Source organism: Drosophila erecta, unplaced genomic scaffold (genome assembly GCF_003286155.1).
Source record: "Drosophila erecta strain 14021-0224.00,06,07 unplaced genomic scaffold, DereRS2 tig00000126-arrow-pilon, whole genome shotgun sequence".
NCBI classification, from domain to species: Eukaryota; Metazoa; Arthropoda; class Insecta; order Diptera; family Drosophilidae; genus Drosophila; species Drosophila erecta.
This window is the reverse complement of record NW_020825209.1, coordinates 1,722,545-1,736,544: the sequence shown is the minus strand read 5'-3', so window position 1 is coordinate 1,736,544 and position 14,000 is coordinate 1,722,545. Positions and strand designations below refer to the sequence as shown.

General features: G+C 38.9%; 1 protein-coding gene across 6 annotated transcripts in view; it reads right to left on the bottom strand.

The window, feature by feature from the left end:
* Positions 1-403: 403 nt before the first annotated feature.
* LOC6550854 (cAMP-specific 3',5'-cyclic phosphodiesterase) overlaps positions 404-14,000 on the bottom strand; it is a 90,521-nt gene continuing 76,924 nt past the window's right edge. For 3 of the 6 annotated variants that reach the window (XM_026982231.1, XM_015155472.2, XM_026982232.1), the window contains 9 exons: positions 8,912-9,016; positions 7,135-7,324; positions 6,695-6,788; positions 3,782-4,125; positions 3,441-3,705; positions 3,235-3,349; positions 3,013-3,175; positions 2,571-2,939; positions 404-2,432 (listed from right to left, as the gene is read on the bottom strand). In XM_026982231.1, coding sequence (XP_026838032.1) covers positions 2,229-2,432; positions 2,571-2,939; positions 3,013-3,175; positions 3,235-3,349; positions 3,441-3,705; positions 3,782-4,125; positions 6,695-6,788; positions 7,135-7,324; positions 8,912-9,016 — 1,849 coding nt within the window. In that variant the 3' untranslated portion in view covers positions 404-2,228. Of the gene's footprint in view, positions 2,433-2,570; positions 2,940-3,012; positions 3,176-3,234; positions 3,350-3,440; positions 3,706-3,781; positions 4,126-6,694; positions 6,789-7,134; positions 7,325-8,911; positions 9,017-11,726; positions 12,175-14,000 lie in introns of those variants that run through there. The other 3 variants (XM_015155473.2, XM_001976757.3, XM_015155477.2) reach the window with 3 other exon arrangements.

Sequence of the window (14,000 nt, the reverse complement as noted above, 5' to 3'; positions counted from 1 at the left end):
TATATGTATGTATGTAGGTATATATCTTGCTGTATTTTCTGAAGGTCGATTAAGTTTCGAAAAAAGTAGTTCTGAAGCGCACATTTACAATGCTGCTTAAATTGCTATAAAGTATCTTGTTCTTCAACTTTCCATCTTGCTTTTAATGATATTTTTAGACCATCAAGGTTCCACTTCATTTCATTACATTTCATTCACATATCATATTTTTTATACATATATATATTCATATATATATATATATATATATATTTGTAATAATTATAAAAAAAAACACTATTTTATGCGCGGATCCTGCCCGCTTCAACACAAAAAAGAAATTTATAGCACTAGGTCTGAAAAAATAATGTTTTTTGGGGTAATAAATTAATAACAATAAAACATAATATAAACAATAGTTAAATTATGCGCGTTTAGAATTTGGCCTGCCACATTGATCGATCCGCGCACCAGCGCCAGTATCGTGACTTTACATATGCATATAGGATATATCTATATTGTATAGGTTAGGTTAAGTAATCATATTATAGCCAATGACTTTTTGGGATTATATCTCTTGTGTTGTTGTTATTTTGCTTTGCTTTGGTTTTACAGTTGGAAAACTAAACAGTTTTTGTGCTTGAAGAGTCTTTTTCTTCTTCTTTTTTTGTTTTTTTTTTTTTTTGGTGGTGTTTGCTTTGTAAATTGTGTGTTTGTGTGTGTGTGGCCTCTGCCATGTTTGTTCACTAAATTCATGAAAGCGGCCATCTCTTTCTTGTCCTGGTGTCTTGTCTCTTTCGTTTTTAATTTGTGTGGCTCAGTAAGTAGCTTAGTTACTAGTAAAATAATGTTATAAGTAATATATAGCGAAAAATATTTGCGAAGACAGCGTTTGAAATTATTTTCGGTTTATCTCTCTCAATGTTTTCTTGTCTCCCTCCATTCATTCATTTCTGGAAGCAAATTAAATTGCAATTTAAATTGAAAATTGAAATGGAAATTCTTTAGCTAATTGTACAATAGTTTTCTTCCTTTTCCTTTTTTCCGTTTTCCTCCTTTTCCACTTAGTTCCCTATTTATGTGTGTTTTTGGCTTTGTTTTCATTTTAGTTTAGCTGCAACATTTGCTAGCTGCTTCATTTAAATTCGAGTCCAACATTTAAATTATTTACAAATAATATTAAAAAAAATATTTATATCATATATATTACTATACAACTACAGTCTGGCTGTAGACTGTTCCATTTCATCTTTCTTTTTGTGGTTTGTTGTTGTTTGGGGTTTTGGGTTGTGGATTTAGATTTAGAATTAAATTGGTTTCAACTCGGTTGGCTTTCAATTTTGGTTTAATTCACTGGGTTCTTACACATTACACGGTTGATTTTCTTTCGCTTCTATCGCTGTGGTCTAAATTATATAAAAAAAAAAACTCCATGTGTTGCTGTTATCGTTATCATTATCAGTTAAATCTAGCGTTATCAATCAAGTAAAATAAATCTGTTTGGGGCATGCAAAACATTAAAAACTTAATAACTTCTCTTAAGCTAGGGTCGTATTAATTATTCCTTTTCGTTTGTGCCTGATTCTCTGTTTTTAATTAATTTCACTTTAGTCAATGGATTAAAAGAGGGACATCCTCCGATTGATGTACTACTTCAGATGAATTTGACATAAATCATTTACCTACACATGCAACAAAAATTGTAAATATAAAGGGGTAGAGGGGTTTCTTAGGGTTTTTGGGGCGGGAGTTTTGGTATCGTCTTATTATTACTTATCAATTTTCTCTCACCATCTTTGCTTTGTCTTGAATTTAGTGTGTCTATGTGTTTAACAATATGTACGATTTTTTCTTAGTTAGCTCTGCCTCCTCCTTATTTTTTTCAGTGTATGTTCAACATCAATCTCGGGTTCCATTAAGTAAATTTCTAATTTCCTTTTTCGATTTTCTCTAGACTTTATAGGTTTAACGGTAGTTTTGCTATTGCTGTTTGGATTTTTGTATGCATTTAAACATTGGTTTTAATATTTCCTTACTTGGGTTTTTGGTTTTTTTTTTTGTATTTTTTTTTGCATTTTTTCCAAGAGTTTTTCTTTGTTTTTTTTGGTTGTTTTTCGTTCTAGGTTTTTGTTTGGTTTTTTTTTTGTTTTTTGTTGTGTGTGTGTGTCTGTTAATAGTAGTCACTAACGTAGTAGGAAAAAGTTGTGAGCCTTTTCCTGTAATTTGCGATAAATTCCCACGACTCTCCGTCACATTCCACCGTGTTGCGGTTGGTTTTGGCAGCCACCCGTTCTAGGTGCCACTCCCCCTCCAGCACCGCCACCGCCGCCAGCCCCGCTTTGCGCGGAGGCGGCGGTGGTTCCGGTGGTGCCAGTGGTGGTGCTCTCGCCACCACTCTCGTCGCCCTCCTCCAGTTCGGCGAGGTTCTCCTGATCGGATTCCTCCAGGGTTACCTATTTGTTACACGAAAGCATAGTCAATGGGAGGGGGACTTTCATTTGGTACTTGAACCCAGTACTGACTCGGATTTGTTACCGGGTCAGTAGCTGATTATATAGCTACTGATTATACTATATGTGGGGGATGCTCACTTGAAAGCGTATCCTGTCCTCCTGCGGATTCTCATCGACGCCCGATGGCGGCGGCGAAGGCGGTATCATGCTCTGGTAGTAGTCTCTGTTCTCTTCAAGCGTGTCGAGTATATCCTGGGCATCCGGGTGCACCAGGTCCGCCCAGGTCTCCCAAAGTGGGTGGACGATGTAGTCGATGAAGCCCACCTGCGACTTCTCGATGGTGGCATTGTGGCGATCGCACATGGGACTGATGTCCATGCCCGATTCGCGCTCCTTGTCGCCCTGCAGGAAGAACTCCTCCATGAGCAGGGCTACCCAGCGCTTGTAAAGCGGCAGCGGCTTGGTGGGATTGCTCAGATCGGCGCAGTGCACCAGATTCTCAAGCACCTACAGGAAAAGAGTGGTATGTGTTAGTGGGTATTGTGGGTTGGGTATAGTGCGTATACAGGGCACCACTCACCTGTATGCGATCGGTGTAGTTGTCCAGCAGCAGTACTCCGGAGCCGGCCACCTTCTTGGTTTCCACCATTGTCTTCAGGTCGGCCAGCAGACTCATGTGCTTGGACATGTCCGTGGACAGCACAATATCAATAACCATTTTCCTCAATGTTTGGCGTTGTTTCCTGCGAAGGACGTAATTTGTATAGTTAATGTTTCAATCTGCTATATCTGATGTACTCACTTTTGCATATTACAGAATATATCACATCCTTGATTTTGTAATAATTTAAAGGCAACAGCTAAATGATGATTTTCCAAAACAGATTCGTCATTGTACATTAATGCTAGTTCGGAACCTTGTGGGGAGAATATAAATGTTTCATAATTAGTATAATATCATAATATCATAATTTCGAGCATGGCTCGAAAGGGAAGGGGAAAACGCACTTGAGTTAACCAAGAACTGATTGGTTAAGCCGGGATGATCAACATCGTGGATGCAGGCGGCGAACAGTGCCCCGCCCACTTCGAGCGGTGTGAATACGCCCTCCAGCGCCGGTGTATTGAGTAGCACGTTGGTGCTTTGGGTCACATCGGCGGCATGCAGCGAATTGTGAAACGGATTGTCTTTGACGTAGTGGTCCTCCAGAGTAGACATAAAGTTAAGAAAAGTTTTCGGTGGTATCATAAGACTGGTCAGTAATTCTCTACTCTGTGGGGCGAAACAAAAGCAATAAGGAGATCGTTTTCAAACGTACATTACTGTTATTATTTATCGTTGTTCGCACCTGAAATATGGTGTATGCCACACAAGTGAGCGGTCGATTGACACTGAACTCGCCGATGCTGAATATCTGAATGCCCCAGGTGTCCAGTTCGCCGAGCAGGGTGCCCAGCTCATTTTCCCTGGGTGTCTCCACACCGAAGGTGGGCAGCCGCTCGCCGGTGAAGCTATTCGTGTGCGACAGTGGCCTCTTCACGCCGCTGATCTGCGACATGGGCGGACCGCGCGGGGAGCGGGAGCGGGCATACTGTCCAGCGGTCTGCTGCTGGCCAGCGGCCGCGTTGGCGGCCACCAGTTCCGGGTTGTCCTCCACGCGCAGCGATGGCAAATCGAACTCCTGCTGCTTGTCTGCAAAGGAATTGGAGCACAAAGTCACGTTGAATTCGGTGAATTACGGTCCCATTTCCCATACAATTTGTGTTATTAATTTGACGAAACTAATGCCCGCTGTGAGGTGTAGAGGTGTAGGGGTGTAGGGGTGTAGGGGTGCTGGGGCCTGCCACAAACACACATGTGCCAGGTATCTGATCTATACCAACATCTGAATGCCAGGGAAATGTGGGCCATGTGGCATGTGAAAGATGTGGAGCAGCGGCCCGAGTCCTTCAACTCGCATTGCTCAGGGCCTTTCTTCTACTCGGTGCTTAAATAGCCATATAAATATTCAAGCGTTCGGCGGGGCAAACAAGCAAAAACTTTTGCAGTTTCCAAACCACCCAAACCCCCACCCACCATTCAAAATTCCATTGCCTACTTTTTGGGGCAGCAGCCCTTAAATCCGTCGCAGCCCAATTGTTTTTGTTTGTCGCTGTTTGTGGCATGGAGAGCAAATTCAAATTGCCTGTGCATAAATTAATATTCATTTCAAATTCCAAATTGCGTTGAATTCTCGTTTGCCGGTAAAAACTAACAAGAAACTTCAAAACTACACATAAAACATAAATAACCAGGCAAATGGGTTCAGTGTTTTCATGGATGGATTTCATGTCTTCTCGTATTTGATCTACTTTTGCGAGCTTTTACTTAAGCACAATTTTAAAGCATTAATGTCACGTTTTTTATTTGGATTCTCACTTCTTACGAGTCTGTTTCTTTTAGCATGCTCCAAAATCTTTTCCTTTCGAGGGAAAATTTATTCACCTGCTATGTGTGGCAGAATCTTGTTTTGCATATGCTGTCCCCACTTTCTCTTCGATTTTGTATTTTTTTTTAGGTTTTTTTCTGTTCCTAGGGCGTATTTCAGGTGCTGAAATCTGTTTTGGTCCACCATAATTTTTTTGGCCCATTTTTTCTACCCTGCTTCCTTCTTCCTCCTTACTTTTTTTTTGACTTTCGAGGTCGAGGCTTCTGTTTCAAATGAAGTGTTACAAATGGACATTAGGCAGCTGTGTGTGTGTGTGTCTGTGTGTGTGGGGGTATATTTTTTTTTTTTACTGTGTGTATCCCCCAAATGCGATTTTATGCTTGATAAACTACGCCAACAACAAGTTAGTTGGGTTAGGCCTGAAAATTCTAGTGAAAGGTAGGTTTAGATCCCGAGAAGGTCACTTTATCCCCCCGCTGGAGCCACCCCCCCTCTATGGCCACCCCTTCAGTGGCTGCTCAGTGAAGCAGAAATATGGACAAATGTGCAAATATGCCCGATATCCTTTCGTTCCCCTTTTTTCCTACTTTTTTCCTACGCTTTTAACTCTTTTTTCTTTTTTTTTTTTTTTGTTGCTTTTTGACTAGGTGCGGCCCCTTTGTTTGCCCACTTTGCACGGCAAAAAATCATTTCAAATACGAAAACATATGTTAAGCTAACTACACTTAGGCGATAAGTGAAAAACTACTATATTATCAAGCGTTTAAAATGTTCTCCTTCTGGTTGCTGATTTCTTAGAAATCACAAAGTTACAATAGTTTTCATAATGAATTTGTTTTCCGTACAAGCGAGCGGTCACTTTTTAAGCCTCGAATGTATTCCCGTTGCCACCAAAGTGGCTTTCCGGCGGACAAAAAGGGGGTAAAAGTGGAACGTGGGCAGCGAACTGGTGGAAAAGTGGGGGAAAACTTTTCGGGGAAAATGAGGAACGGCAGTGCGCGTGCATGGGTCTCCGCTTTGGGGGATTGGCTCGCAGGTTAAACAATGAAATTTCCACTTCATCTGCTTTTTATGCTGCTCTGCATAATTTAATTTTGCACTTTCGATTCGAGAAAAATTTGGGCGATAGAGTCTCTTTTTCTTTCACTCGTAATTTCAATCAATGAAATCTATAAATTCCATCTAGGTTGCTTTTTTAAAGGTCTTTTTAAGTTCCTTAAAACTATAACAAATACATTAAATACTTGTTCAAGGGTATTATTATTTTCGCGACCAGTTTCAAGCGGTTTAAAGCCCGGATTTGCATAAGTTTGCATAAGCTTTGCCTACTTGAACTCGATTCTTCTGCTCTTTTCCGCCGCTGTGGCTAATGCGATTTTATTGCATACTTTGCTGAGCCGAGCAGCTAGAAAAACCAGGAAAAACTAGGAAAAACCGGGCGAGGGAAACAAATTGCAGCCAGCGAAAGTTAAAGCCGCAAAACATCTTGAATAACTTTGGGGCCTCAACGAGCTGCCTCGGGGCTTTTGATGGGTTAAATCATAGTTTGTGGCGTCGATGACGAGGCGGAATTGCAAATGGGTAAATAGGGGTAAATAGAATTGGAAATCCACGCCAAATGATTCGAGCGCTGGGATTGTTTTGCAAAAAGTTTGCCGTGAAATGAATTTTGCATCTTGAAAACGGATCGATTTTGGGCATTGCAGCTGAAGTGAAGCTGAAGTGAGCAGAATGAATGCGCAGTAAACTAATTTAAATACAACTTTTTTTTTCCAAAAGCTGTCTATCGAACAATCCAAAGTATTACGTATAAACTAGCATATGGAAACTCACCCAAAAATGTGGAACATATATATTCGGAAATCTGATTTCCCGATCTGCTGGACTCGCTGAAGTGCGACAGCTCCTTGTTGAGCATGCGTTTGAACTGAAAAGTGGGGAAAACATCGGGTTAGTTAAGCTAACTTATGCTTATGCTTATGAATTATGACTCGATCTTGTAAGGCGTAAAAAACTTTACTCGATAGGAAAAAAACATGTCGTACTGTTAAAACTATATTATATTAATATATATATTATAAATATACTAATAAATACTTTATAATAATATAGTTTTAACATTTATAATATAAAATATATAAAAATATATAATAATATATATAAAATATTAAAATATATAATCTTTATACTATATATATAATATATATAATATTTATTTCTATATCGCTGCAACTTGAATGTGAAGAGGTGAGTGTTGGGTGTTGAGAGCGTACCTTGAGCGAGGCCATGTCGGAGACGCTGCGATGGGTCTGGATGGTCTCCAGCTGGTCGAGGCACCAGTCCAGCTCCTCGATGGTGTCGGTGGCCAGGCGGGTGTACGCCTCCTCGCCCTGGGACAGTGGGGGGGCTCCGGGGGGGTTGCCCGATCGCGATGCCGACGAGGATTGGTTGGGCCGCCTGGATCTTGATGGATTAATACACAGTTTCCACACGCACACACGCACGCACACGCACACCACAACAGAGATCGGGGGAGGGGGAGTGTTAGGGTGGGGGTATTGGGAAATGGGCGGGAGGTGGGCGGTTTGGTTTCGGGGTGCAGATACAACAAACAAACAGAATCAAACAAACAAACAAACGAATCAGCAAACAAACAAACGAATCAACAAACAATCGAACAAACATTTAAGGGAGCATGGTAAGCAAATGTGGAAAATTAGTGGATTTAATTGGGCAATTTTAGTTGTTGGAAATCAAAACAGGGAGTGCGGAGTGGGGAGGGGGGTGGGGGGAGGAGTGTGGAGCATGGTATATGGAATGTCACGTAGCACGGTGTGGGTGTGGCAAGAGGAGAACACGACATTTAGATTTGTGATTTTGCAAAGGTATCGGTGGCACACACATAGACACATATGGAAATGGCAAAATCAGAAGGAGAGTTAGAGAGAAAGAGAGAGAGAGCGAGAGAGAGCGGAAGAAAGAGAAAAAATATTTATATTTGTGAATTTTTATTTTTTTTTTTTGGGGGGGGGGGTCAAAAAGGGTTAAACTTTCTATTTACAGCAATCACTGCAAGTGAGGGGGTCAGGGGGGTTTATTGGGGCCAGGGGGCTGCAGGGGGTTAAGGTTAGGTGTTAAGTGTTATGTGCTTTAACCCATTTCTTCAAAACGTGCATCTTTCCAAACAAACGTATTTATTTACAAATTATTAGTTGTATGATTAAAAGTGTTATTGACGTTTTGTGGTCACTATTGGAAGAAATATGATTTAATTTGACTTTATATTCTGTTTATATGATATAATTTCTTCAAATTAGCATGTTTGCTGGCATCAAAACAACTAACTTCTAAGCAGCAAACGACAAGACATGTTTTTCATTTCATGTTTTCATTTTTTGGTTGAGCAAACGAATAAGCAATTGTTTTTTTTTTTGGAAAATTGATTTTTCAACAGAAATGCTCTCTAAATTTACGTTTTGCGCCATAAATATATTCCACGAAAAAAATGCGTATAAAATTCTTTTTCTGTCCCACTTGTTTTGGCGATTTACTTGTAGTATTTTTGGAACATTTCACGTCATTTGTGAAAGGTAGGGTTTTTTTTTATCGAATGTCCAACCTTTTGTTGGGTTCTATTTATATATTTTTTCCTTTAATCTATATGTGCTTTTGTTTTTCCGCATTTTTTTTTTATGGACCGACCATCAAAAGTTATTGTTGGATGCGAGTGTTATTTGGTTTGTTGTCATTGTGGTCGCTGCTTTTGATTAATTAAAGTGTGAGACGACAAAAAACACACACCAAGACCAGAGAGAGAGAGGGACAGGGAGAGAGACAGAGAGAGTGAGTAGGTTAAGGCGAGCAGAGAGCAGGCGGCAGCACACATAGGGGTTAAGGGGGGTTAAAACAGAGTGAGATTTCATATTTTCGTTCGGGGTCAAGTACATTGCATATACATAGTACACAACAAATTGAATGCCTGCCGGGGGGTTGAGTGGGCGGTGGGTGATGGGGGGTTAAAGGGGCGTGTCAAGGTCACAATACACTTACTTGTTTGATGCTGGAACATTTGTCAGACTTAATAAATTGTTGCGCACTGAACGTAAGCTGGCTAAAATTTGGGCGAAAGGCGTCACAATGAGATCCTCGCCGTGGCTGCAAAAAAAAAACAACAAATGTGAAAGAGAAAGTGTGTAGAAAATTGGAATGTTATTCGTTTGAATTGAAATATATACAAATACTCCTCAAAAATAAGCCAAAACCAAGTGAAGAAAAGCCGCGTAAAGCCATGCAATTAAATGACCCATTACAAAATATATATCTAAGTTCCTAAAATACAAAAAAAACTCGCTTATGTTAAGAGAATAATAAATTAAAATAAAATTTTAATGTTTTCCTTTGAAGTAAAGAATACCACGCAATAGTCTAATGAAACATATCGACATTAGGCACCATAGCTTTACTCTGCATTTTGCAAATGAACATATAATAGAAACTGATCTCAACAAAACCTAGAATAGCATTTTGCGGCGATATTAACACCTTTTGCTAAACTATTGATGTTTACCGCATTACGCTGCAATTTGCTACAATAAGTGCAAAGTGTGTTTGGAAACATATAAAAGTCGGTCAACCAAATACTCTTACATCGCACAAGTTTCTAAGGCTCTTTGATGCATTGCCAAAAGCTGCGAAAACAAGACCATAAATAACACCAAGAATTTTGAACGAGAATTTTGCTAATTTATTTAAATTTCTCTTCCCTTCTTTTTTTTTTATTTTTTTTTGTTCTGTATTTTGTTGAAACTATGTAATTTGTTTGGCATTCATTTTGAGTAGAATTTAAATGGCAAAATGTTGAGTAAATCGATAATGTGGCTCTAAAAAAGGTCAGTGAATGTCCTCAAATAAAAAAAATGGCAAAAAGACAAGCGAAAAGGGACGCCATGGTGACGGCCAAGTTTCGGTTTTTATCCGCCGCCGCCTTTTTTTATGCTGAAAATTCCACGCAAATTGAAACGAAAAACATGTAGAAATAAAACGCGACTGGAAGGACATCGAAGGCGTGGGCGTGGCTCATGGGCGCTGGACTTTTCTACTTGGCAAAGTGACTGAGATTTTTTCGCTGTGTGCCAAAAATAAAACAAAAGGAAGAGAAAGTACGAAAATCTACGAAGAAATACCGAGAATCGCATTGAGCAAAAACAAGGAGACACGTTGACAAACAAAAAAAGACAAAAAAAAGATAAAAAACATGGCACAAATAATTAAGTATAAAAAAGCGAATACATATAGACAGATGTGTGCTTATAGTTATATATGCATATATGTATGTACATATGTGTATTAAGTTGCGGGGGCGTTCACATCGGTGGCGTCACGAATTGGTAGACAAATTAAACGCAGTGAAACGGCGCCAAAGAATTTAAATGAAAATTAATTGAAAAGGCAGAACGTCAGGGATGGGCAATATTTGCAATCATCTCATTAGAAATAAAGATCAGCATTAGACTAAGCAGACTAAAGCATACAAGTCGACATTAAATCGAAATTTCCACTTTGGCCCAATTAGCAGAAATGAAAATCGAAAAAGGCGATGAGTGAAATGAATTATGAGCGCGAAAAGTGGCATTGAGTGATATTTTAATGTGGTAAGCATTGACCTCCTTTTTGGGGTCACAATTACAGCAATGAAAACCCAGCAAAATGGAAACCCGGCCTATTGCAGTTCACATTTCTGGCCACCTTTCCACACTTTTCTCCCATCTCTCACACTTTTGTTCGGTTTGCCTGCCTGACTTTTGGCACGTCGCAATGGCTTATGGCATGGAAATCGGGCAGAAAAATCGTGCCAGACATTATCCATTATCGATAACCGAACCGAGCGTAGAACTCTGGAAAACGGCGGGAAAAGCGAGAGCATTCAAAACAAATGGGTTTTTGCACTTGCAGAACTTTCATGATGGTTAATTTTTTTGTTGACACTGATTTGTCATTCCGTTCAAAGACATTGTGGGGCTAGTGCGTCCACCCCTGAATATTTCATATTATTTCTGTGCCATTTCGCCAGCTATTTCGGTGTATTTATATTGCGACGCATTTTCAACACGCCCCTCAAGAGATCGCCTCTTTAGTTAAAAACACAGCGTGATTCATCAAAAGTATAGTAGCTAAATGGAAACCTGATGTAAATAATTCCAATTATAATCACTATCTATTGTTGCAAGTCCACTATTTGAAGCAAAATGAGATCTACGAACAGATTCTTTGAAATTGAACAGTTTAACACATATTTCCCATATTGACATCTACTAAAAGCCTAATGACAAAGGGATACAAACAAAATACGTATAGTTTCGGGGAAAATATATATATTTAAAACGCAATGACATTCACTCAAATTAAAATAACAAGTTTTTAGCTAAACGTTTTTTTTTTGTCAGATTTAGGTAGGGAATTCCCCGCAGTACGCACAAAAACCAATGTCTTTGGCAATAAATGTTAATTAAAATGCAATTTAAATAAGGCAGAAGTAGTATACGTAAAAAACTAAATCTCAGCCAATATATTGGCATCGAAATAAACGCGAGCCAAAGATCATAATTAATGGAGGCATATATAGAAGACACGCGGCCTGTTGGATGTCATTAAAATTGAAATTTGCTGTATTTTCGATAAATATAATATGTATTTCAAGAGTTATGTGTACCGTACATATATCTATAGAAAAGTCAAAACTATTTTGAGAGCTGGCCATAAATGGCCCTGATCGGGCCCATATATATATCCCTTGATATATGTCTATATATATATATATATATATATATATATATATATATTTATATTTATATATATATGTATGTACCTGCGCTGTGATTTGATGGAGAACATGTTGTCCCGATCGTTAAGAATGGTCAAAGCCAAATCGTCCTGCATTATCGAGGGTATCATATTGAAGAAACTATGCACTCGCGGCAGAGACTGCGATGATGCTGAGTTTTTGTTTAGCATTTTGCTAGATTTTTGCACACTTTGAAACCACAACAAAAAAATCAAATAATATAAACGCAATGCTTATAGCTGAATTGAGATTAACAAACACTTTTGGCCCCCATGGGCCCACTAGTCCGCAAAAATGCAATGCTCCGCTTAAATAAAAGTCTCTAAGTCGCCTGTTTATTTAGTTCTTGTGCGATTGAAGCAATCGTTTGGTGTGTTTTGAGATTTCCGCGGCTGGTTTCAGATTCTTGTCGAAATTTCCACGAGCAACCGCAAAACGAGAATGAAGCGGCGTCCCGCGCCAGAAAAATACAGAAATCAGAAAACACAGTGGCCAAACAACACACGTAAAAGAAAAATTATCGTAGACGAATCTCGCGAGAGCAGAGCGCGCAAATTATATTCAACTTATAAAAAAAAGGGAAAAAAAATATTTCTACTTGTCGCTCGTGAGAGTGTTGTTTTTTTTCCATACTTATTTTCATCTCGCTTAAGATTTCAGCTTGCTTTTCATCTTCATCAGGCGCACAGAGCACAGAGCAGTTGCTCAATTATGGGGATACAGGGTGCATTCAAATGTGATAAATGCCATGCTTTGGTATCCGTTTGCAAAGCATACATAATTCAATCAAACTTGTAACTCGGTTCAAAAATGCCTAGAGAACGTGAACGTTTTCTATAGATATCCGCGCAACACCCTGTTTTGTTGGGCATACTGGGCATACGTCCTTCTCTGGCACTTCATCATTATTATCAACGGCGTCGTCATAGGCAACGCAACTATAATCATGATGAGCATTCGGAATGAGAAAAGATAGCTACGTTCAAATAATTTAATTTTCATTTGCACCCCCCCTCTATTCCCTTGCCTTCGGCAAAAGCTTTCCCCATCGCACTTACCTACGCTAATGCTTAATAAATTCCCCCTCTCTATTTGCGCTGTTGTTGGCTTCAATCGCTGGTTAATATTAATAGTATTAATATTCTTGTTGTTTTTGCTTCTGCAGCTGTTGGCATTTGATTAACGCTCATTAGCGGGAGCAACAAAAAAAAAAGCCGAGACAGCGTCCACATTCATTTTTAAATACGGCAATGATTTTTAATATCTTTCGCATGATAGGGGAGAAATGTATCAAGGAATGAAGAAGAAAACGAGGGCGTGCAGAGAAAATTAAAAAAAAACAGTATAGAATAATGTTACAAGAATTCTAATAATACATTTTCAATGAGCGATTTTTGAATTTTTGCCCACACATCACTTAAGTTGATAACTGGGTAATGAGGAGCACATTACTCATGCGCACCGTGCGCCAAAATGGCGTTTTCAATGGCTTTGCATTTAATGCATTGACTGTGCGAGTGATTGCAGTCATTACACAGTACAATCATCTAATCTATACACATGGAAAATCAGACGTACAATTGACGTACAAATGAACTGAATAAATCATATTTAAGTGTATATATTAACACCCTTTCTGGAGATTAATAAACGTAAAATTTGAAATTAGAAATGAAGATTTTGCACTGAATATATATTTCGAATTTGATCGTAGTTTTCTCCAGTGCACTCATAAACAAAAGCTCACTCTAGTCGAGTGCCTAAGCAATTCGAATAAACATTCTCGGGGGAATATCTTCGGGCATTTGTCTTAATCTGACTGCTGCCAGAGATTTACAGAGATTTATGCAATCAAACAGTTTCTGACCACATTTCATATCTAGCTGCCTTGAAAACTAGTCAGCTAAACTAAAACTATAACCGCTTCAAATGTCCATTAATTCATATAATACTGAATGAGCTTTTGCTGCTCTAAATGTGTTGAATGCAACTCTGGCAATACACTCAAAGTATTTTGTGTCTTCAATTTGCACTTTACAGGAAATGATATATTTGTTTTTCTAAAATGGAACAAATCGCTTTTTACGGGGTAAAGAAACGTCGTATGAATGCAACTTTAACATATAAAATATCTTACAAACAAATACATTATATAAAAGGTTTGAATGCCTCGGTGGAGGTTAAAAGTGCCTGTCGATCGGGGAAATATTTTATATCTGGCCCTTATTCGTTTTGGCTATATCATGGAAGAATGCACACCGAGCTGCCGATATTAAAGCACTTAATTTGCATTTCACT